Source organism: Acanthopagrus latus, chromosome 9, assembly GCF_904848185.1.
Source record: "Acanthopagrus latus isolate v.2019 chromosome 9, fAcaLat1.1, whole genome shotgun sequence".
Taxonomy (NCBI): domain Eukaryota; kingdom Metazoa; phylum Chordata; class Actinopteri; order Spariformes; family Sparidae; genus Acanthopagrus; species Acanthopagrus latus.
This window is the reverse complement of record NC_051047.1, coordinates 8049359-8065720: the sequence shown is the minus strand read 5'-3', so window position 1 is coordinate 8065720 and position 16362 is coordinate 8049359. Positions and strand designations below refer to the sequence as shown.

Here is a 16362-nt window from a genome sequence, read left to right as displayed (position 1 = left end):
CGCATTTCTCTGTGTGATTATTGTAGCGATACATTATACACCCGTCCCATATTTCACCTTTTGTGTGTGGACCAAGAAATAAAAACAGGACAGAATTCTTTTGGAACAGGTTTTATTATGAAGACAGTCAGATTTAGTTTTCCTTCTCCTGTACGGTCTTTGTTCCGCGCAGTCTGCCTGTACGACGGGCAGCAATAAGACCGACCTTGCGACCAGCAGGTGCGTCCCTCCTGATTGTTGAGGGTTTGCCAATATGCTGATGGTTACCACCACCGAAGGGATGCTCAACGGGCTGTGTGGAGAGAAGAGAGGAAAATCAGTCTGAGGAACCTTTAATTTGTTTTATTCTCAGCCTACAACTTCCTGCTGTGCCTTTTCCTAATGAGCTGCTAGTGCTGTTAAAAGACCAGCTACATTCAGCCTTACTCTGAAAGCTATACAGAAATTGTCTTCAGTACATCAGTGCCTTTCACAGTGAAAGCATGCCAATATTAACCTCTAGTGTAGCACCTGTGGAGACATTACAGTAGTAGGAACAAGTTTGGACTTCCTTAGCGAGACATTTTCTAAAAACATCTCGGAAGGGTTCAGATAAAATCTTCAACTAGGACAACATTCAATGTCCATCTCCCAAAAATGCTTTGTGATTCACCTCCACGTAGAACAAAAACCACGCTGTGTGCAAAACTCTCCCAGGTTCAAAGTATAGAGCCTTTTTCAGCACTTTTAACATCATTCTCATAATTCATTTAACGGTGAATAAAGGTGCTCATAAAACCTCTCAAGATTCTGAAGACACTTGGAATCATGACATACAAGCAAGGGTAACAGGAACTTGTATCCCAGCGATATCTATTCACAAGTTAACAGAATCTACTTCACACATTAACCAGCTTTCCAGTAAATTACACTTGTCCAAGTCTAATCTCATTATGGTCCGCTTTGACAGTTGAATTATCTGCACACACTGAGTGCATTTAATCGGCCCTACCTGGTTTGCATTATACAAAACACAGTTGCAGAATGTCGACTTACGTTCATAGCCACACCACGGACACGTGGCCAGCAGTTCCTCTTGGCCTTGTACTTGTGGTAGGCACGACCAGCCTTCAGGATGGGCTTGTCAATACGTCCACCTCCAGCAACCACACCTGTGACACAGGGCAGAGCCCGTCAAACAGCGTACGGATGCAATCACACTCTTCAGCTCACAAATGCCAGGTTGAGTGTATAACCACACAGCTCCTCACACTCTGACATCAGTTCCCTAAGTACGTCACAGTGGCAGTAAGGAACATGAGCTCTAGCAGACATTAAGGGTCCTTACCAACAACAGCTCTGTTGGCAGAAGCGATGACTTTCTTGGAGCCTGAGGGCAGCTTGACTCTGGACTTCTTGGTCTCGGGGTTGTGGGAGATGACTGTGGCGTAGTTTCCTGAAGCGCGGGCCAGCTTGCCTCTGTCGCCGGGCTTTTCCTCCACGCAGCAGATGATGGTTCCCTCAGGCATTGTGCCGACAGGCAGGACATTGCCAATGTTCAGCTGAGCTGTGGGTTAAAACAGAGTGAGCCACGGGCTTCATACTATAATATCATACACCCATCGACACTGATAACCCCAATATCACGCAATTCCAAGCACATTAATCCAAGGATGTCATTGAACAACCTACTACAATAACATTCTGGCATTACAAGACTCGGAGGCAGAATAAAGGCATACAAAAGGTTGTCAAAGGTATCAATACTTGTTTGATAAGTTTCAAACAACATCTGTATTTTGTAATATCAGAACTACTTAAAGCTATAAAAACACATCTTCAACCAGTATTTTACCAAAGGCTGCAGCGATATTAAAAATGTTTGCATGTTCAGCGACTTTGTAGGAGTTTTGCATCCCTTTTCCCAGCACATCAAAGAGGTATTGAGAAATGTTTTACTTTCTAGCATCTCATAAATTTCGAAACGTGAGTTAAAGTATGACATCCTTAATACAAAGACACCAGAAAGATGCCAACCATTCCACAAATGCAGTAAAATGAGACCAAGATTCATCCAATCCAACTCAACATGATTCAATCTTCCAACTCCTGGTCATCTTCCCTCTCAGACACACACTTCATTACTCAACACTTACACTGGTCATTTTACACATCTGTCTCATGTTTGGATAAATCCTCAAATCTTAACCCAAACATCATGAACGCAATCTCAAGTTCAGACAGAACCTTTTGTAACACTTCCTACTTCAAACACACCAAGATCATTCATTTACAGGTTAAATGTTACTGTAAGGTTAAGTTATAATTCACTTAATGACACTGTCGGTGATAATCCTGTCACATTTAAACCGTCTCAAATCAGTTTGAGCAAAGACCAAACCAGTGTTTTTCAGTCACATCTGAAATGTCAGAATCCCTCTGAAAAGGACAAAAAAGCTGTTCAGGTACTTTAAGTTGCAAAGACCCTAGGAGGTCCACTTCCAGCCTCTTACCCTTCTTGCCACAGTAGATGAACTGTCCTGTGTGGATACCCTCAGCAGCGATGAAGAGCTCGGTCCTCTTCTTGAAGCGGTATGGGTCACGAAAGGCCACTTTGGCTAGGGGAGCACCACGGCCAGGGTCGTGGATGATATCCTGAGAGGGCAGACCACCAGAGCAGAAGGATGTCTCACTGGGCGCTTATCAACCAACACATGGGCTCCGATCTGCTCCCAGAAGACGCCTCACTTACCTTTACAATCCCCTTGATGTAGCCATGGCGTTCAGCGAAGTCAATGTGGCGGAGTTTAGCAGCACCTTTTCTGTGCTTGACGTGGGCTTTGAACACGGAGCCCGCACCTTTTCTCTGTCCCCTGATCACACGTCCCATCGTGTCCTGAAACACAGCACAGTGAGCGTTATTTACCGGTCTGACAAGTGAAGGCGAACTTCACAGGCCTCTGACTGATGCTTCACTCGTCAAGTCAGTGCACCTGTTCTAACAGAGTCCCAGTCTCGGGTTGGTGACTTGACCAACCACGTTGTAAATGAGCTACTTCAAAGTCTAGAGCGAGGACACACACTCGCCAAATCTTCCGAGTTGTTAACTTAGCCGCTGTTAGCCTAGCAAGCTAACCACCGTAACGTGCTGTATCTTCACATTGAGGGAAGACGTTCACGGTGGTTTCAGTCACACAGAGTCTTTTTGTCAGCCTTGACAGCTGTGCTCAAACTTAACAATCTCAAACTTCTATCACCGGCTCGTATCGAAGTCATTTCTGTTCGGTGTGTGGCGGCTGCCGGCCTTTAGCTGCTACACACCGCTGTTACAGCGCCATGTCATCAATGAGCTAAACAGAACTAATAAAATGCTTCAAAACTGAGGTCTGTCGTGACAATACTCAGTGGTTCTTAATCTTAGACATTTGTTAGACATTTACAAATGCTGGGTTAACGCGGATGAACACACAAAATCATGATTTAAAGCAGATTTAACAACGGGGATCAGATCAGTTGCTGTCCTACCTAAACTCCGTTGACGGAAAGAGGAAGTGGAAGGAAAAAGCGGAGGTTTTCTTCCGGAGAAATCACCGAGGGGCATGATGGGAAGTGTAGGCAGAACCAGTGTTGATGGTTCAACCGCTTCACTTTACCCTTATGTAAACCTTATGTAAACAGGCTAAGTTGGCTCTCATAACATTGATTTATTGGCGTATTCACAGAAAATCCCTAATGTCCACATTTCGCTCCTGTTTTAGCCGACATTTAACGCAACATTCAACACATACAGTCCTGTCTCTCCTCATCCCCACAACTTTACAGGCCCTACATCCAGCTCAAGAAGGAGGTTTTAATGTCGGACGGGTTGTGGAAATGTATTTTTGTTACAAAAATGAGAAAGTTATTAAATCCTTTTTAAAATTATATGCACTGGGGGGAAAATGCTTCTTCAAAATAAGAAGAAAAAAGTAATAATAGGCAATGAATAAAAGGTGTTGCTTGTAATGAGTGAAAAAAAAAAATCTCCCCGTGGAACAAGTGAAAAATGTCAAAAACAAGTCCCCTTAATCTCACTGAAGGGTCTAGTAATAACTGAATGTCATTACTAGAGAGACGAGAGTGAGTTTTTGCAGTGTGAATACAAAATGGCATCATTACAGCCTTTAGTCTGCACTGGTTACTGGACAGTCTGAGGCAAGGAGTGACTCTGTCTGTATTCAAACGGTCCAAGTACGTTGACTTTGAGCCAGACCCGAAAACATAAATATAATATGGTGCTTTACTGACATCTCGTGGTAGTGAGACGCTACTGCAGGTATTTTGGGGTCAAGTCTTCTGCAGGATTCAGTGCTGTTAAACTTTGTCCCTGGTGAGTGCAGTCAGTTCAACAGGTTGTCTCAGAGCAGTAGGGAGAGCAGACATCCTAAAATATGAGGCGAATTATAAGACAAAATGAGTTTCCTGTTTGTCCTGAAAACTAGATGACAAGAACAAGCTAAAACAAGAAGGCAGTAATGCTGACGTCACCTGAAACTTGGTGACGTCTGATCACTCATGTAGGCTGTAAGTGCTTTTTAAAAACTCTCTGTTCATTTTGGTCAGTAAGAGTTTTCACGTGTCTTTCACGCTGATAAAAGGGAACACCGGGTCATTCACCCACCTGTTTTAAAACAGGTGACAGAGTGCAGCTTCCACCGCTGGAGGATGCACACCCTAACAATGTGTTTGTAAGGTCCAACAGCTTAATGACAATTGTAGCTTTTAAAAAGTTATGTGACATGACTGTAACATACCTCTCACCTGTGGATAATGGTTTTCTTGTAAACAGTCATGCCAGGGGACTGTGTTTCATATCATCATCAGAGCCAATAGATCTATTTTCAATCTCTAACTGATCCTCATGATATAAATAATAAGAGTTAGAGTCCGATGTTATTTTATTTAGTCCATGCTTATTTAATCCTTCTGCCATTCAAAATGAATCCACCTGTTTGAGTCATTGTTTCAGTTTTGCATGGATATGAGACAGAAAGTAGGAAACACACACACAGTGTCCTTTCTTACATCAACACAAAACTGATTTGAGCATCATTTTATTTCTCTAGAATGGTCATATCACTTGTGTGTGTGTGTGTGTGTGTGTGTTTCCTACTTTCTGTCTCATTGCCCTGGTTCTCCTGTGAACCATGTCTCCAGGAGGTGCTCCCTCTAGAGGGAGGCCTTTCTTTAGATTTCACAAAGCATACTCAGAGTTTCAGTTCAAGCTGCAGCTCTCTTCTCTGACTCTCCTGATGCACTGCACTTGTTTTGCTTTGAACACATGTTCTTGTGGTTGGAATTGGCAGTGGCCTTGACCGTGGAACATGTTCAGCGTTAATACCTGCTACATATCAGAATGTAAGCGTTGAAGATGAGACAGTGCTACCAAGCGGGAGACTCTGTGTCTCGGTCTGTTCCTGCATAACACAAAGCAGGCCTCATCTGCACAAACATGTTTTTTTAGTTTCTCATTCTTCTCATTGCCGGAGAGCTGAAAGTATCAAACTCACTGACAAATTAAACCTGCACCTCTCACTTTAACATCACATTTTTTTCCTCCAGCGGTCAGTGTGACAACAGATTTGTTAAAGGACAGTTTGAGATGATGTTCAGTGCTTCATCATCTCTTAGGTTTAATGGGTTTGGCACTGAGTTCTACGTGTTTCATCTCACCACAGAAGAAGAGACGGTGTTGAGCAACAGATGGTTCCCCCCTGAGACAGGAGCGTCCCGCTGGAGGAACAGCACTGCTGTGATTAATGAGGGCGCGCACACACACACACACATACACACACACACACACACACACAAAAGCACTCTCAACGTACAAGTAGGCATGGGGCTGACACGGCAGGTGATAAATATGCGGTTCAGTTACAATGATGCTTCATTGTTTTATACAGTCCCACTGGTATATCATGCATAAATATTGCATTCACACACACACACACACACACACACACACACACACACACACACACACACACACACAGTTTTTGTTCTGTTCCTTATTCTTTTCTTTCAAAAACACACCTCTGCAGGTTTGTATTCCTGTGGGCTGGGGTCAGCAGGCATTTGTTTAATGACTCCACCTGACTCCTTAAAGCCTTTAAAAGTCGGCCATATGTTTGTTTAATAAATGTTATTAATCGTATTCTTCAGAGCTTACTCCCCTTCCCACAAAACACAAAAAAGTGCTGATCAAAGATGTTTAGGTGTTTTTTTGTACTTCACACACAAAGTCTGTTAAAAGTTATTTTCGTAGCACAGTAAAAGCATTAACAAGAAAGCAAAACGTTTCAGTGTAAGAGGCATTATAGAGCAGAAGCGTCCGATGGCTCATGATGAGTATTTAAGGTTGAAGGTGGTCAAAGTTGAGCTGTGCTGCACAGTAATTCAATACTGCTTCTGTTCAGTTTAGTTGCTTAGTCAGCTTAATGTTTAGTTCTTTCAGTGATGAAAATAAAATAATGTGCATCAATAAACACACATTAATCAGTGATTCCTTACTGCTTGACCTCATCCAAACAAGCGCGTAAAGCCATTTGTAGTCCTCCTCAAGTATTTTGGTTTTAGAAAATGAAGGGAGAGCTGCTGCTGATGGCTTCTTTGTTTAATCTCATGATATGCTCACCCTTCTTACATGATCTCATCAGAAAAGAGAGGAATAAGACAAAACGGTGTCTATTTTTGTCACACTTTCTTTTATCCATCAGCTTCCTTTGTTATTATGTCAGAACAACACACACGTTTCCGTTGGCACTGTTTTCAAGCACAGCAGAGCTCCAGATTGTGCTGCCGTTGATGAGAGCAGGACTCCCAGCGGTGCTGTCGATCATGGCGGGATTCCTGATGTTTCTGCGCAGCGCAGCAGAGACTCTGCTGATGCTGATGTGTGTTGTCCAGCATGGTTCTCTAGATGGGGCTGTTGATCATGGAGAGACTCCAAATACAGGCAGGTTGTGTCCTTCTTGCTAACAGTGAGGAAACAATGAAGTGCTGGTTTCACGGTTGACTTGGGATGAGGAAACACAAACACAGCCGCCAAAGAACTGTTCTGAACGTAAACAGGTTCCATTTTGGAGTTTGTTTTTTGATGAATCAGTGAACCACCTGCAGCAGAATCAGACATGCAGCTTCTTATCCAGTTTATAGGCAGCAGACACACTGTGTTGGGGAGACTTAAACTACATATAGTTGAACTACATATAGCTTAATTTGCTGTAACTTGCTGGTAGTTCAACTACATTCATGTTTTGTGCTGCGTCAAGTATTTCAACTACTTTTTGGGTCATTTCGAGTAGTTTAATTACTCAATTTACAAACTACAATTTTGGCCAGTAACATGAAACATTATTTTTTTCTATAAAAAAAGACCTATATAATATACATTTTATTGTATTTTTCTTTGAAAAAAGGCATGAAACATGTCATGACATGCTAAGCCAGCGCTGCCTCTGATTGGCTCGCCCTGGCAGCACTCAGTTTGTCATGGTTCTGTGTCTTGTGGTGTCTATGTTTTGTTTCCACGCCCTCCTGTGTCCTTTCAGTGTCCTGCGTCCTTCCCTGTCTTTCCCTTCCGTCCTGTTGCATGTTTGTCTCCCTCTGTCTGTGTTAGGCTGTCCAGTGTGTTGCTCATCAGCCAGAGTGTTCCCACCTGCTTCTCCATCTCACCTGTTCCTCCTCTTGGTTGTTAGTGTTTGTGTATATAGTCTTTGTTTTCCCTCTTGTATGTGTCAGTTCATTGTGTGTACTCCCCTTTGGAAGGTTTTGGATTTTTGATTTCTTACTTTGTACTTTTGGATTTGAACTTTGTTGAATTGATTTTGTTACACTTTGTTTAGCTATGTTATGTTGCAATTGACTCCTTGAAGTTGGTTAACTTTTTTTTTTTTTCTTTTTGTATCTCTCAGCTTTGGTATAATTAAAACACGCTTCTTGTTTCCCCCTTATCTTGCCTCCTGAGTCAGCTCTGCATTTGGGTCCTCCACTACAACCTCAAACCGTAACAAATGCTTCACAGAGTGGGTGGGACTTAGTGCCAAGGAAGGCAGCGCTCATATGGCACAAGCACGTCATGGACAACTCTCCTGCTGCCCCTGATGCACCCCCAAATGCACCAGCCCAACCATGGCCATATGTGACCATGTACATGTTGGATAGAGATGCATCTACAGACACGACCTATGTGTTCGTGCCTTTGAAGTTCCTGTGATGTTCACTAAAAATGTCAGCTTTTGTTCTTTAAAAAATAAAACTTGAGTTGAAAGGCTTTCTTCTGGCATGTGATTTTTTTTTTATATATATACATATTTTTTTGTAGGCAATTTTTCATATACACCATAATGTTTTAACGCTGAGTTAAATTAGTAAAAGTAGTTGCTAAAGCTACTGATTTTTAGCAGTAGTTTTACAAATAACATTTCTCCAGGGGTAGAAATGCACTTTGTTCCAACTACTGCCAGGCTGATTTACAAGCTAATGTTACAAGCTATGCTTGCAAAGTAGTTTCCCCAACACTGGCAGTAACAGAACACAAGTGATTTCTGCTTTCAGGAAAGACTAGTATATCACCATGTGTCATATATGTGTCATAACAGGATCAACTGGTCTGTTAACAACAGAGACAAATATAATAGGAAATGAACTGAAATGACAAGGAAAACCACTAGAGTGCATATTAGCCACTTTTATTATACTGATTAAAGGCACAAAACTGAAAACTTGCCTTCATGCTGTTTCTCTACAGGGCCTTTCTGACAAGTGAACATGTAGCTAGTTAGCAGTGTTGGGCTCCACTTCTGGATGCAAACCTGTACACCATAACTATTCATTTTAATACAACACAAAAAGTATAATGTTTAGGTGCTCTGTTCTCTAGAGGGTGGATAGGTATTTAATTTGACATGTCTTTGACATGTGATTTTAAATCTCATAATTTAAATATTTTAATCTCAATTTTTTTTTGCTTTTCTTTAACTGGTGGAAACGGAAAAGCCTCTCTCCCTCCTTCTCTCTCCTTTATAATTTATCAATTGATCTCTGCCACTAACGTTCATTATTTTAGACCCCCACAAAGTAGTGAAGATTAGAACTGGAGCTGTTGTAGAAACACCTGCTGCTCACACAACAGTCCCACAGTTTACATCTATCAATTCAAATTCAGCTTTATTGGCATGAATGAAGTTACACTTCTGACACATTTAAATGACATATTGTTGAATGACGACATTTAACACAAGAAAACTAAAAATATTCATTTGGTGCACAGAACCTGCACGATCACGCACACGCACGTACACATGCACTGTACACGCGTCACTGAAGGCCATGGAAACAGAACGTTGACCAAAGCTATAAAAGCTGCAGGCCTCATTTATTTCTCATTCGCACATTAAACTTTGACAAGTTGACCTACTGCGGATTTATTGTTGGAAAGTTGCAATCTGGGAAACCCGATCGACTGGCAAACTTTTACTCAACACACATTTTGGATTATACCTGTTCACCTGGAAGACTTCATCTCAGACAAACCTTTTTTGGATTAAATCTGATCACTTGAAGACTTCATCTCTGACAAACCTCTTTTGGATTATTCCTGACCACCTGTAAAATTCTTTGGAAACAAACCTTTTGGATTACTTTGCTCCAGGACAGCTACTGCCAGAAGTAGACCATCTCTAACTGCTGGAGAAGTGGCCTCCAGTTGACCCCCTCTGGCGAGGCACTTGCTGTCCTGACTCTCTGCAGGTAGGACATCTTTTATTATCACACCAAATGTATTTATTCATCTTCTTAAACGTGTAGAGGTGTGTTTCGGTTGGCAATTTGCGTATACTCTTGGGAAATTATTGAATTTACAGATAAGCTATTAATAGCATTTTAGCTAGCCTCTCATGGAAAGTCAGTTTTGGGTCATACTCCACATTTTCACGATGTAAAATTATTTTTAGAGGTTAAGAATGTGCCGAAAGTCCCGCAAAGGTGAGGAATGTGTTAATGGTTGTGTAGTGGTTTTTTAAAACGGATATTTTTGTTTGGGGCATTACATGTTTAGATATTTAAGCTGGAACATTTAAGGGAAAAGATGGCGACCGGGCTTTTTTGTTGTTGTTGTTTTTTTTGAAAAACAACAGTTTTGTCTCGTGCACCATGGAGACGATGGAACGTTAGGAGATGAGAACGTGCAAGTGTAACTTAAACGCACCAGGGCCCGTCTATCTGTGTACAGCTGAGATAGCTGCTGTAATTGTTGAAACTGAATTTCAAGTGTAACTGGTTATGTTGTAGGAGAGAGAGAGCGCGCTCAGAACTTCTACTTGACGTGTTGGTATTGTAAAGTTTGGGCAGAGATGACAGTGGCATCCTGCGTCCATCCCACCGTCTCCTCCATGACGCATGACTTGCGACTAATAGAAAACATATTGGCTTTATCAGTTTTCGCTGCCGTGAAGAACAGATTATTGTGTGTGCTTATATTGGAGAAGTCCACTGCGTGCTTTTTAATGAAGGTACTGACGTGTTCTGTGCACAGCAATATATATTTTGCGGATAGACAGTATATAAATAGGACAGTGGGCAAATGGTTGTGCTCTTGGAGGATAAGCCTACTTACTTTACTTGAGAGACTGTTATAATAAACAAATCAACTGGTATCCATAACTGTAACACTGCATCACATTTTGTGAGCTAAGGACAGGTTTTAGATGTAAAATCCTCGTCTGTAATGTAACTTGTAGGGAGTATCTGAATGAACTATTTCTGTCCATTCAAGGATTATTGGAGAGTCTTTACTTCACCATTTCCTAATTGTTGTTTTTTTTTTTACTAGCTGGTAGTAGTATTTGTAGTAAATATCTGGCCATTTTTTTGTTTTGTTTGTTTTTTCATCTTAGTTGGTACATTTCCCACATAAATTACAGTGACATCAAAATCAAGATCTGATCTCTGTTACTACACTCCCTCTCTGCCTCTGAAGACCCTGGTGTAGTTTAGGCTTTGTTTTTTGAGTTTATAAGCTTGAATTTGGACATTTATCACTGCATTACCCTCCTCTGAGGTTTTATCTGTTTATCATATAAATCTCATATTTGTAGATACCTGTAGAAATGATCAATATTTAGTGGGAATTCCCCTGATTTTGCTCAGACCTCAGACGATCAGATGATCACTGAAATGTGGAATTTGAAAGGAATACACGATTGTCTTTGTAACGACCTGAAGCGGCAGTTCAACAAGTTTTGTGTCATCTAATCATTGACGGGGTAGAAACCATAGAATGGTAGCAAGATTATATATACTCAATATCTGAAACATTGTCATGGTCCTTCAAAGGGAATGAAAGTAACGTCTCATTTTTCTTGTTTTCACCTGTTTTGTTTCAGTATTCTGAGAGACAGCATGGGATCCAGTGTTTCTAAGGCATCAACCTCATCTTCCGAGATGAACCCTGTCCAGCTCCCCAGAGGATATGAGGTCCTGAAAGTTCTGGGAGAGGGCTACTTTGGAACGGTGTTGAAATGTTGGAAAAAGGACATCAAGCAGACGGTGGCTGTGAAGATACCTAAATGCTTCGAGAATGACACCGTCAATGAGGTGAGAGCTGTTGATTTTAAGCTGTTGACTTCACATGTTAACACATTAACTGACTGTAAAAAACTAATCGTGTCAAACTTGCCGTGTGTCTCCAGGTTTCCATGCTGAGACGGTTCAAGCGTCTGAAACTCCACCAACACAACATCGTTGAGTTCATCGACTCCTTTCAAACCAAACATGGAAAGGCAATCGTGCTGGAGCTGTTGGATATCACCCTAGGCGACTACCTTGGTTTGACAAGTTTTGCGCCTATGCTTCTGAGTGACATCAGAAGCATCATCCAGCAGGTATGACCTCCATCAGCACCACAGATGGAAAGCAAAGCACTGAGCACTCTGTCACTTTTAGGCTTTGGTACATTCCTGCTGACCTTGTACTTTCAGATGGGGACAGCATTGGAGGCGCTGAAGGGGATCAGGGTGATCCATGCTGACCTGCACCTCCACAATGTCATGATAGAGAATCACCAAACACGACCCTTCAGAGTGAAGCTCATTGACTTTGGTGTTGCCATGTCCAGATCAGAAGCCAGCCAGGGCAAGCACCTGCAACCACTGGCATTCAGGTAGGCTTCATTATTTTTATTATTACACTGGAGTGAGTTAGAAGTTTACCATTTATTGCTCCCTTCCCAAGTCTGACAGTGTAAACATCCTGTGTAATGTTTCTCCTCCACATTCAGGTCTCCAGAAATCCTGTTGGGCTGTCCATTTTCTGAGGCCATTGACATGTGGTCTCTGGGCTGTCTGATGTTCGTAATGATCTGTGGCAAACTACCGTTCAGTGGACGCTCCGAGTATGAAATTGTAAGTCCCTTAATTTATTCAGTTTGTCAGTCACTCATACTTGTGTGTCCTCACTTGTGCTTGCAGTTTTGCTCTTCTTAGTGCTCCATGTACAATAATGAGTTGTCTAAAGCTGGAATCGATCGGAAATTTAGATAAAAGAAAGGATGACCTGCCCTACTTTGCCTCTGATTGGCCAACTCAATCCTCGTGCTTAAACCGAACCCACCGATGATAACTGGCTATTCAGAACAATACTGAAGTAATGCTGTGTTTAATCTCCAGCTGCGGAGCATCATTGATCTCCTGGGTCAGCCAGAAGACCTTGTTCTCAGTAGTGGTCTACAGACAAAGAAGTACTTTAACTGCACTGAGTCCAACAGCTGGGAGTTCAAGGTACCACAGTGAACCTTCTTTGGCATTTAATCTTTTATCATCTTTTATTTCTTATTAACATTTCCCAACATTTCACAGTCGATCATTGAAAACGATTCTGAGGATCATTGATACAAACCCTTTGAACCTTCTTTCAGACATCTCTTGAGTATTTCAGATGTCACCTCAGCAGTGTCAAGAACCACAAGCTCCAGTCTCTGGACGATCTCAAAATAGTAAGTGTGAAGTAACTTTCCTTGTCACTATGACCGATTGACTTTCATGATGGTGGAAATGACCGTTGTTTCCTCAACTAGGTGCGTCTTGAGGAAAATAATGAAGCCGAGGCCGCAGAGCGAGAGCAGTGCATCGAGCTCCTGAAGGCCATACTGAAGACGAGTGAGGATGAGAGGATCACTCCCCGTGAAGTCCTCACTCATCCATTTATCACCAAAGACTACCCAAAGTAAGTGTGCGTGTGACATGTGAGTCCTGTAGATGGTGCTTTGTTACTTAGGGATGATTTGTCATTTGATCAGTGTCTTGTTGTGTTTCCGGGACATCAGTGTAACAGCGAGTATGTCTTTTTGTAGCAGTGGGGCAGAGAAGTCTGAGACAAGCCGTGGTAAGATGATGAGACCAAAGGCGGATGTCATGAGTAAAAGACGCCCTGCTTGTTCTGTGACAGCGCCACCTTCCACTCTTACGTCTCACATTCCACCAGCAGGTGTGATCCTGGTTCGGCCTGCGACGGCTGAGAACACACTGCTGCTGGAAGGTCAGGGGAGCAAAGTCAGGTGAGATGTCTCCTCTAGTCACGACACCCGTTTGTCAGATGAGAAAATGGTTCAGATCACCAGAAATAATAGCAGAGACATAATTCTTGAAGATGTCATGACAATAACAGGATAATTGTGCGTGTTCAGTGGCAGGTCTTACATTGACAAGACCTCAGGATGTTCAGCCTTCACTTCCCCGTTCTCAAGTGAGGACTGCACTCCATCTTCCACATATCTACCATCAGGTGTGATCCTGGTTCGGCCTGCGACAGCCCAGTGCACGGTGCTGGGAGATCAGGAGAGTGCAGTCAGGTGAGATGATGAAAAATAGTATCAGAACCTTTTGCCTTTGTTTTTCAGTCACTTCCACATCAAATCCACAAAAAGCAAGATCAAGATCTTTACCTCAGGAGGTTTGGTCCGCAGGAGCCTCAGAAACAACAAAAATTAAAAGTTCCTCATTGCAGCATTACGATGTGATGACAATAACAGGAATGACAGCCTGACTTTTTTGTTGTGTTTTCAGCTCTCAGTCTGGCCGATACGAGGCGTCAGTGTCCTTAGAGACAGACATTGAAAGTGGCATGGAGTCATCGATATGTGAGGACTTGGGCTCATGTGGTAAGTAACAGTCACCTCTACTTGTGTCTGAACCGTTGTGCATTTTGGAGTACGGCTGAGGACTTTAATGTCCTTTTATTTTCAGAGACCACAGGGGCAAAGAACGAGCCAGGGAAGAAGAAGAAATTCCTCCGACGTGTCCTCTCCTGGATGAGAAAGACACTCAGGCCATGTGTTCCCTCTGTTGATGGTCCGGCCTGCGACAGCTGAGAACATGCTGCTGCTGGAAGGTGGAGGGGGGCAAACTCAGGTGAGATGCCTTCCTCTGGTCACAGCACCTATTTCTCAGACGAAAAAAGTAGTTCAGCTCACCAAAACTAATAACAGATACATGATTCATGACAATAACAGGACAATTGTGTGTGTTTGTGGTTTCATGTTCAGTGGCAGGACTTACATTAACAAGACCTCAGGAAGTTCAGGCTTCACTTCATCCGATAAGGACTGTGACTGTGAGCCTGATCCCGGGTCAGTCTGCGGCAGCTGAGAGCATGCCACTGTTGGAAGGTCCTGGGACAGAGAGTAAGTGTGACAGTCAGTGTTACCATCTTGATCAGTGCTTGGAAAAAAAAATGTTTACAGTGATTGATACCATCAATTATTATTTGTGTCTGTAGGCAGTGTGTCTGCATTCTTGTGTGCATGCGTCTGCTAACAAACAGTGTGTTGTCCATCTGTCCACATTGGAAGTCACTGTCAGCAGAGGAGCAGGCCATATATTACCAATAGGCTGGCAGAGAGAGAGAGAGAGCTACACGCCCAGACACCCCGACTGCTCTGTCAGCCAAAACTATGTAAGTACACTCTGCTCACACACAACTCGTACATGTTTATGTCACCACATACATCACTGGAGAAGAGTAGAGAAATGTTTGTTTCTGTGTAGGTCCTAAAGGTGAGAACTGTCATGTGAAATGCAATGAAAACTACAAGATGTTTGACTGTTAAATTACATACATTTTTCAAACAAGGAAATGTAGTATATTTACTTTAATGGTGCAAAACAACTTCACCACTGTGAACAATAACGCTAACGTACAATGGTTCCTGGTACAAGATCTTTAAAAGGACACTATTTTAATCAGAAGAGAAAGATCTTCAACGACTGATTTCTTTTACGCTTACAAACTAAACAAACAAAGTTTTGGAAGATTGATCTGTGTTTTTGTTTGTTGGTGTAGCAGCGTCAGTGGTGGCTTCCTCCTCACGGGCAGCTGTGATGGAGGCCTCGACCTCACAGAGAGCTGTAGAGGAACCTCGTCCCCCGCAGACAGTCCCGGTCCTGTCACAGCACACATCAGCAGACAGCCGTGGTGCAGCTGTCACACACACAAACTCCTCTGCATGTTCTTGAAACAGCCGTCACATCTCTGTCCTCCTCTGCAGAGTCCAGCCAATCAGAGGATGTGGAGCTTCACCTGGTGATGGAGCAGCTTGATCCTCCACCAAGTCCATCCAGTGCAGAGCATCAGCTGCCCTCCTTTCCTCATGGTGGACTTCTGTGATGTCATGCAAATGGATCAATGGATGTGTAAATAGATGTACAGATAGATGTTCAGATGAATATATAGACTGATGTACAGATAGATGTTCAGATAGATACATAGATACATAGATTTAGAGATATATGTTTAGATTGATTTTTAGATAGATGTTAAGAAATATGTATAGAGCGATGTAGAGATATATGTACATATTGATGTGTAGATATGTGTATAGATTGATGTTTAGATTGATGTATAAATGCATGTTTAGAAATATGTATACACATATGTATAGAATGATGTATGGATATTTGTATGAATTGATGTTTAGATATATGTAGAGATAGATGTAGAGATATATGTATAGATAAGATTTTTTTACAGTAAAACTTTTTGAACTGTATTATCCAGCTCAATATGATTCAATTTGTGCAATTACATAATAAATACACCTAAACCTTTGAGCATCACACTGACTTATTTTATAGTTTTTTCACAGTTAATGGGTAACTAGAAGATACATAAAGCTGTGTTTAACATAATTGCTGTAATGAATAACTTGATACATTAGACAGACATAAGAGCCAAAGCTCAATACACATCAAGTGTCAGAAATGACAGCAGGCTTTTAAGCCAATAACTGCAGTGGTTCATCGGTGGGAAATGTTCCTTATACAAGGTAAACAAACAAAACAACAACACAAG

General features: G+C 42.1%; 2 protein-coding genes across 10 annotated transcripts; one reads left to right on the top strand and one right to left on the bottom strand.

Moving 5' to 3' along the window:
• Window positions 1–95: 95 nt before the first annotated feature.
• Window positions 96–2904, bottom strand: rpl8 (ribosomal protein L8). The gene is made up of 5 exons (XM_037110584.1): window positions 2732–2904; window positions 2493–2634; window positions 1328–1546; window positions 1036–1151; window positions 96–292 (listed from the first exon to the last, which is right to left on the bottom strand). The coding sequence occupies exons 1-5, from the start codon at window positions 2867–2869 to the stop codon at window positions 134–136; spliced, it is 774 nt and encodes a 257-aa protein (XP_036966479.1). The 5' UTR covers window positions 2870–2904; the 3' UTR covers window positions 96–133.
• Window positions 2905–9295: 6391 nt separating this feature from the next.
• Window positions 9296–16121, top strand: LOC119026520 (homeodomain-interacting protein kinase 1-like). Of its 9 annotated transcripts, none has more exons than XM_037110981.1 (16): window positions 9296–9768; window positions 11403–11613; window positions 11709–11900; window positions 11997–12178; window positions 12296–12419; window positions 12684–12794; window positions 12932–13009; window positions 13091–13239; window positions 13370–13398; window positions 13501–13570; window positions 13700–13864; window positions 14079–14173; window positions 14259–14423; window positions 14558–14695; window positions 14864–14967; window positions 15358–16121. In XM_037110981.1, exons 2-13 carry the CDS (start codon window positions 11419–11421, stop codon window positions 14381–14383), a joined length of 1515 nt encoding a protein of 504 aa, XP_036966876.1. In that variant the 5' UTR covers window positions 9296–9768; window positions 11403–11418; the 3' UTR covers window positions 14384–14423; window positions 14558–14695; window positions 14864–14967; window positions 15358–16121. The 9 variants fall into 9 exon arrangements, with proteins under 9 accessions (XP_036966876.1, XP_036966875.1, XP_036966872.1 ...); XM_037110980.1 differs by having other exon boundaries at window positions 13498–13570; XM_037110978.1 differs by having other exon boundaries at window positions 9298–9768; window positions 13367–13398; window positions 13498–13570.
• Window positions 16122–16362: the final 241 nt, after the last annotated feature.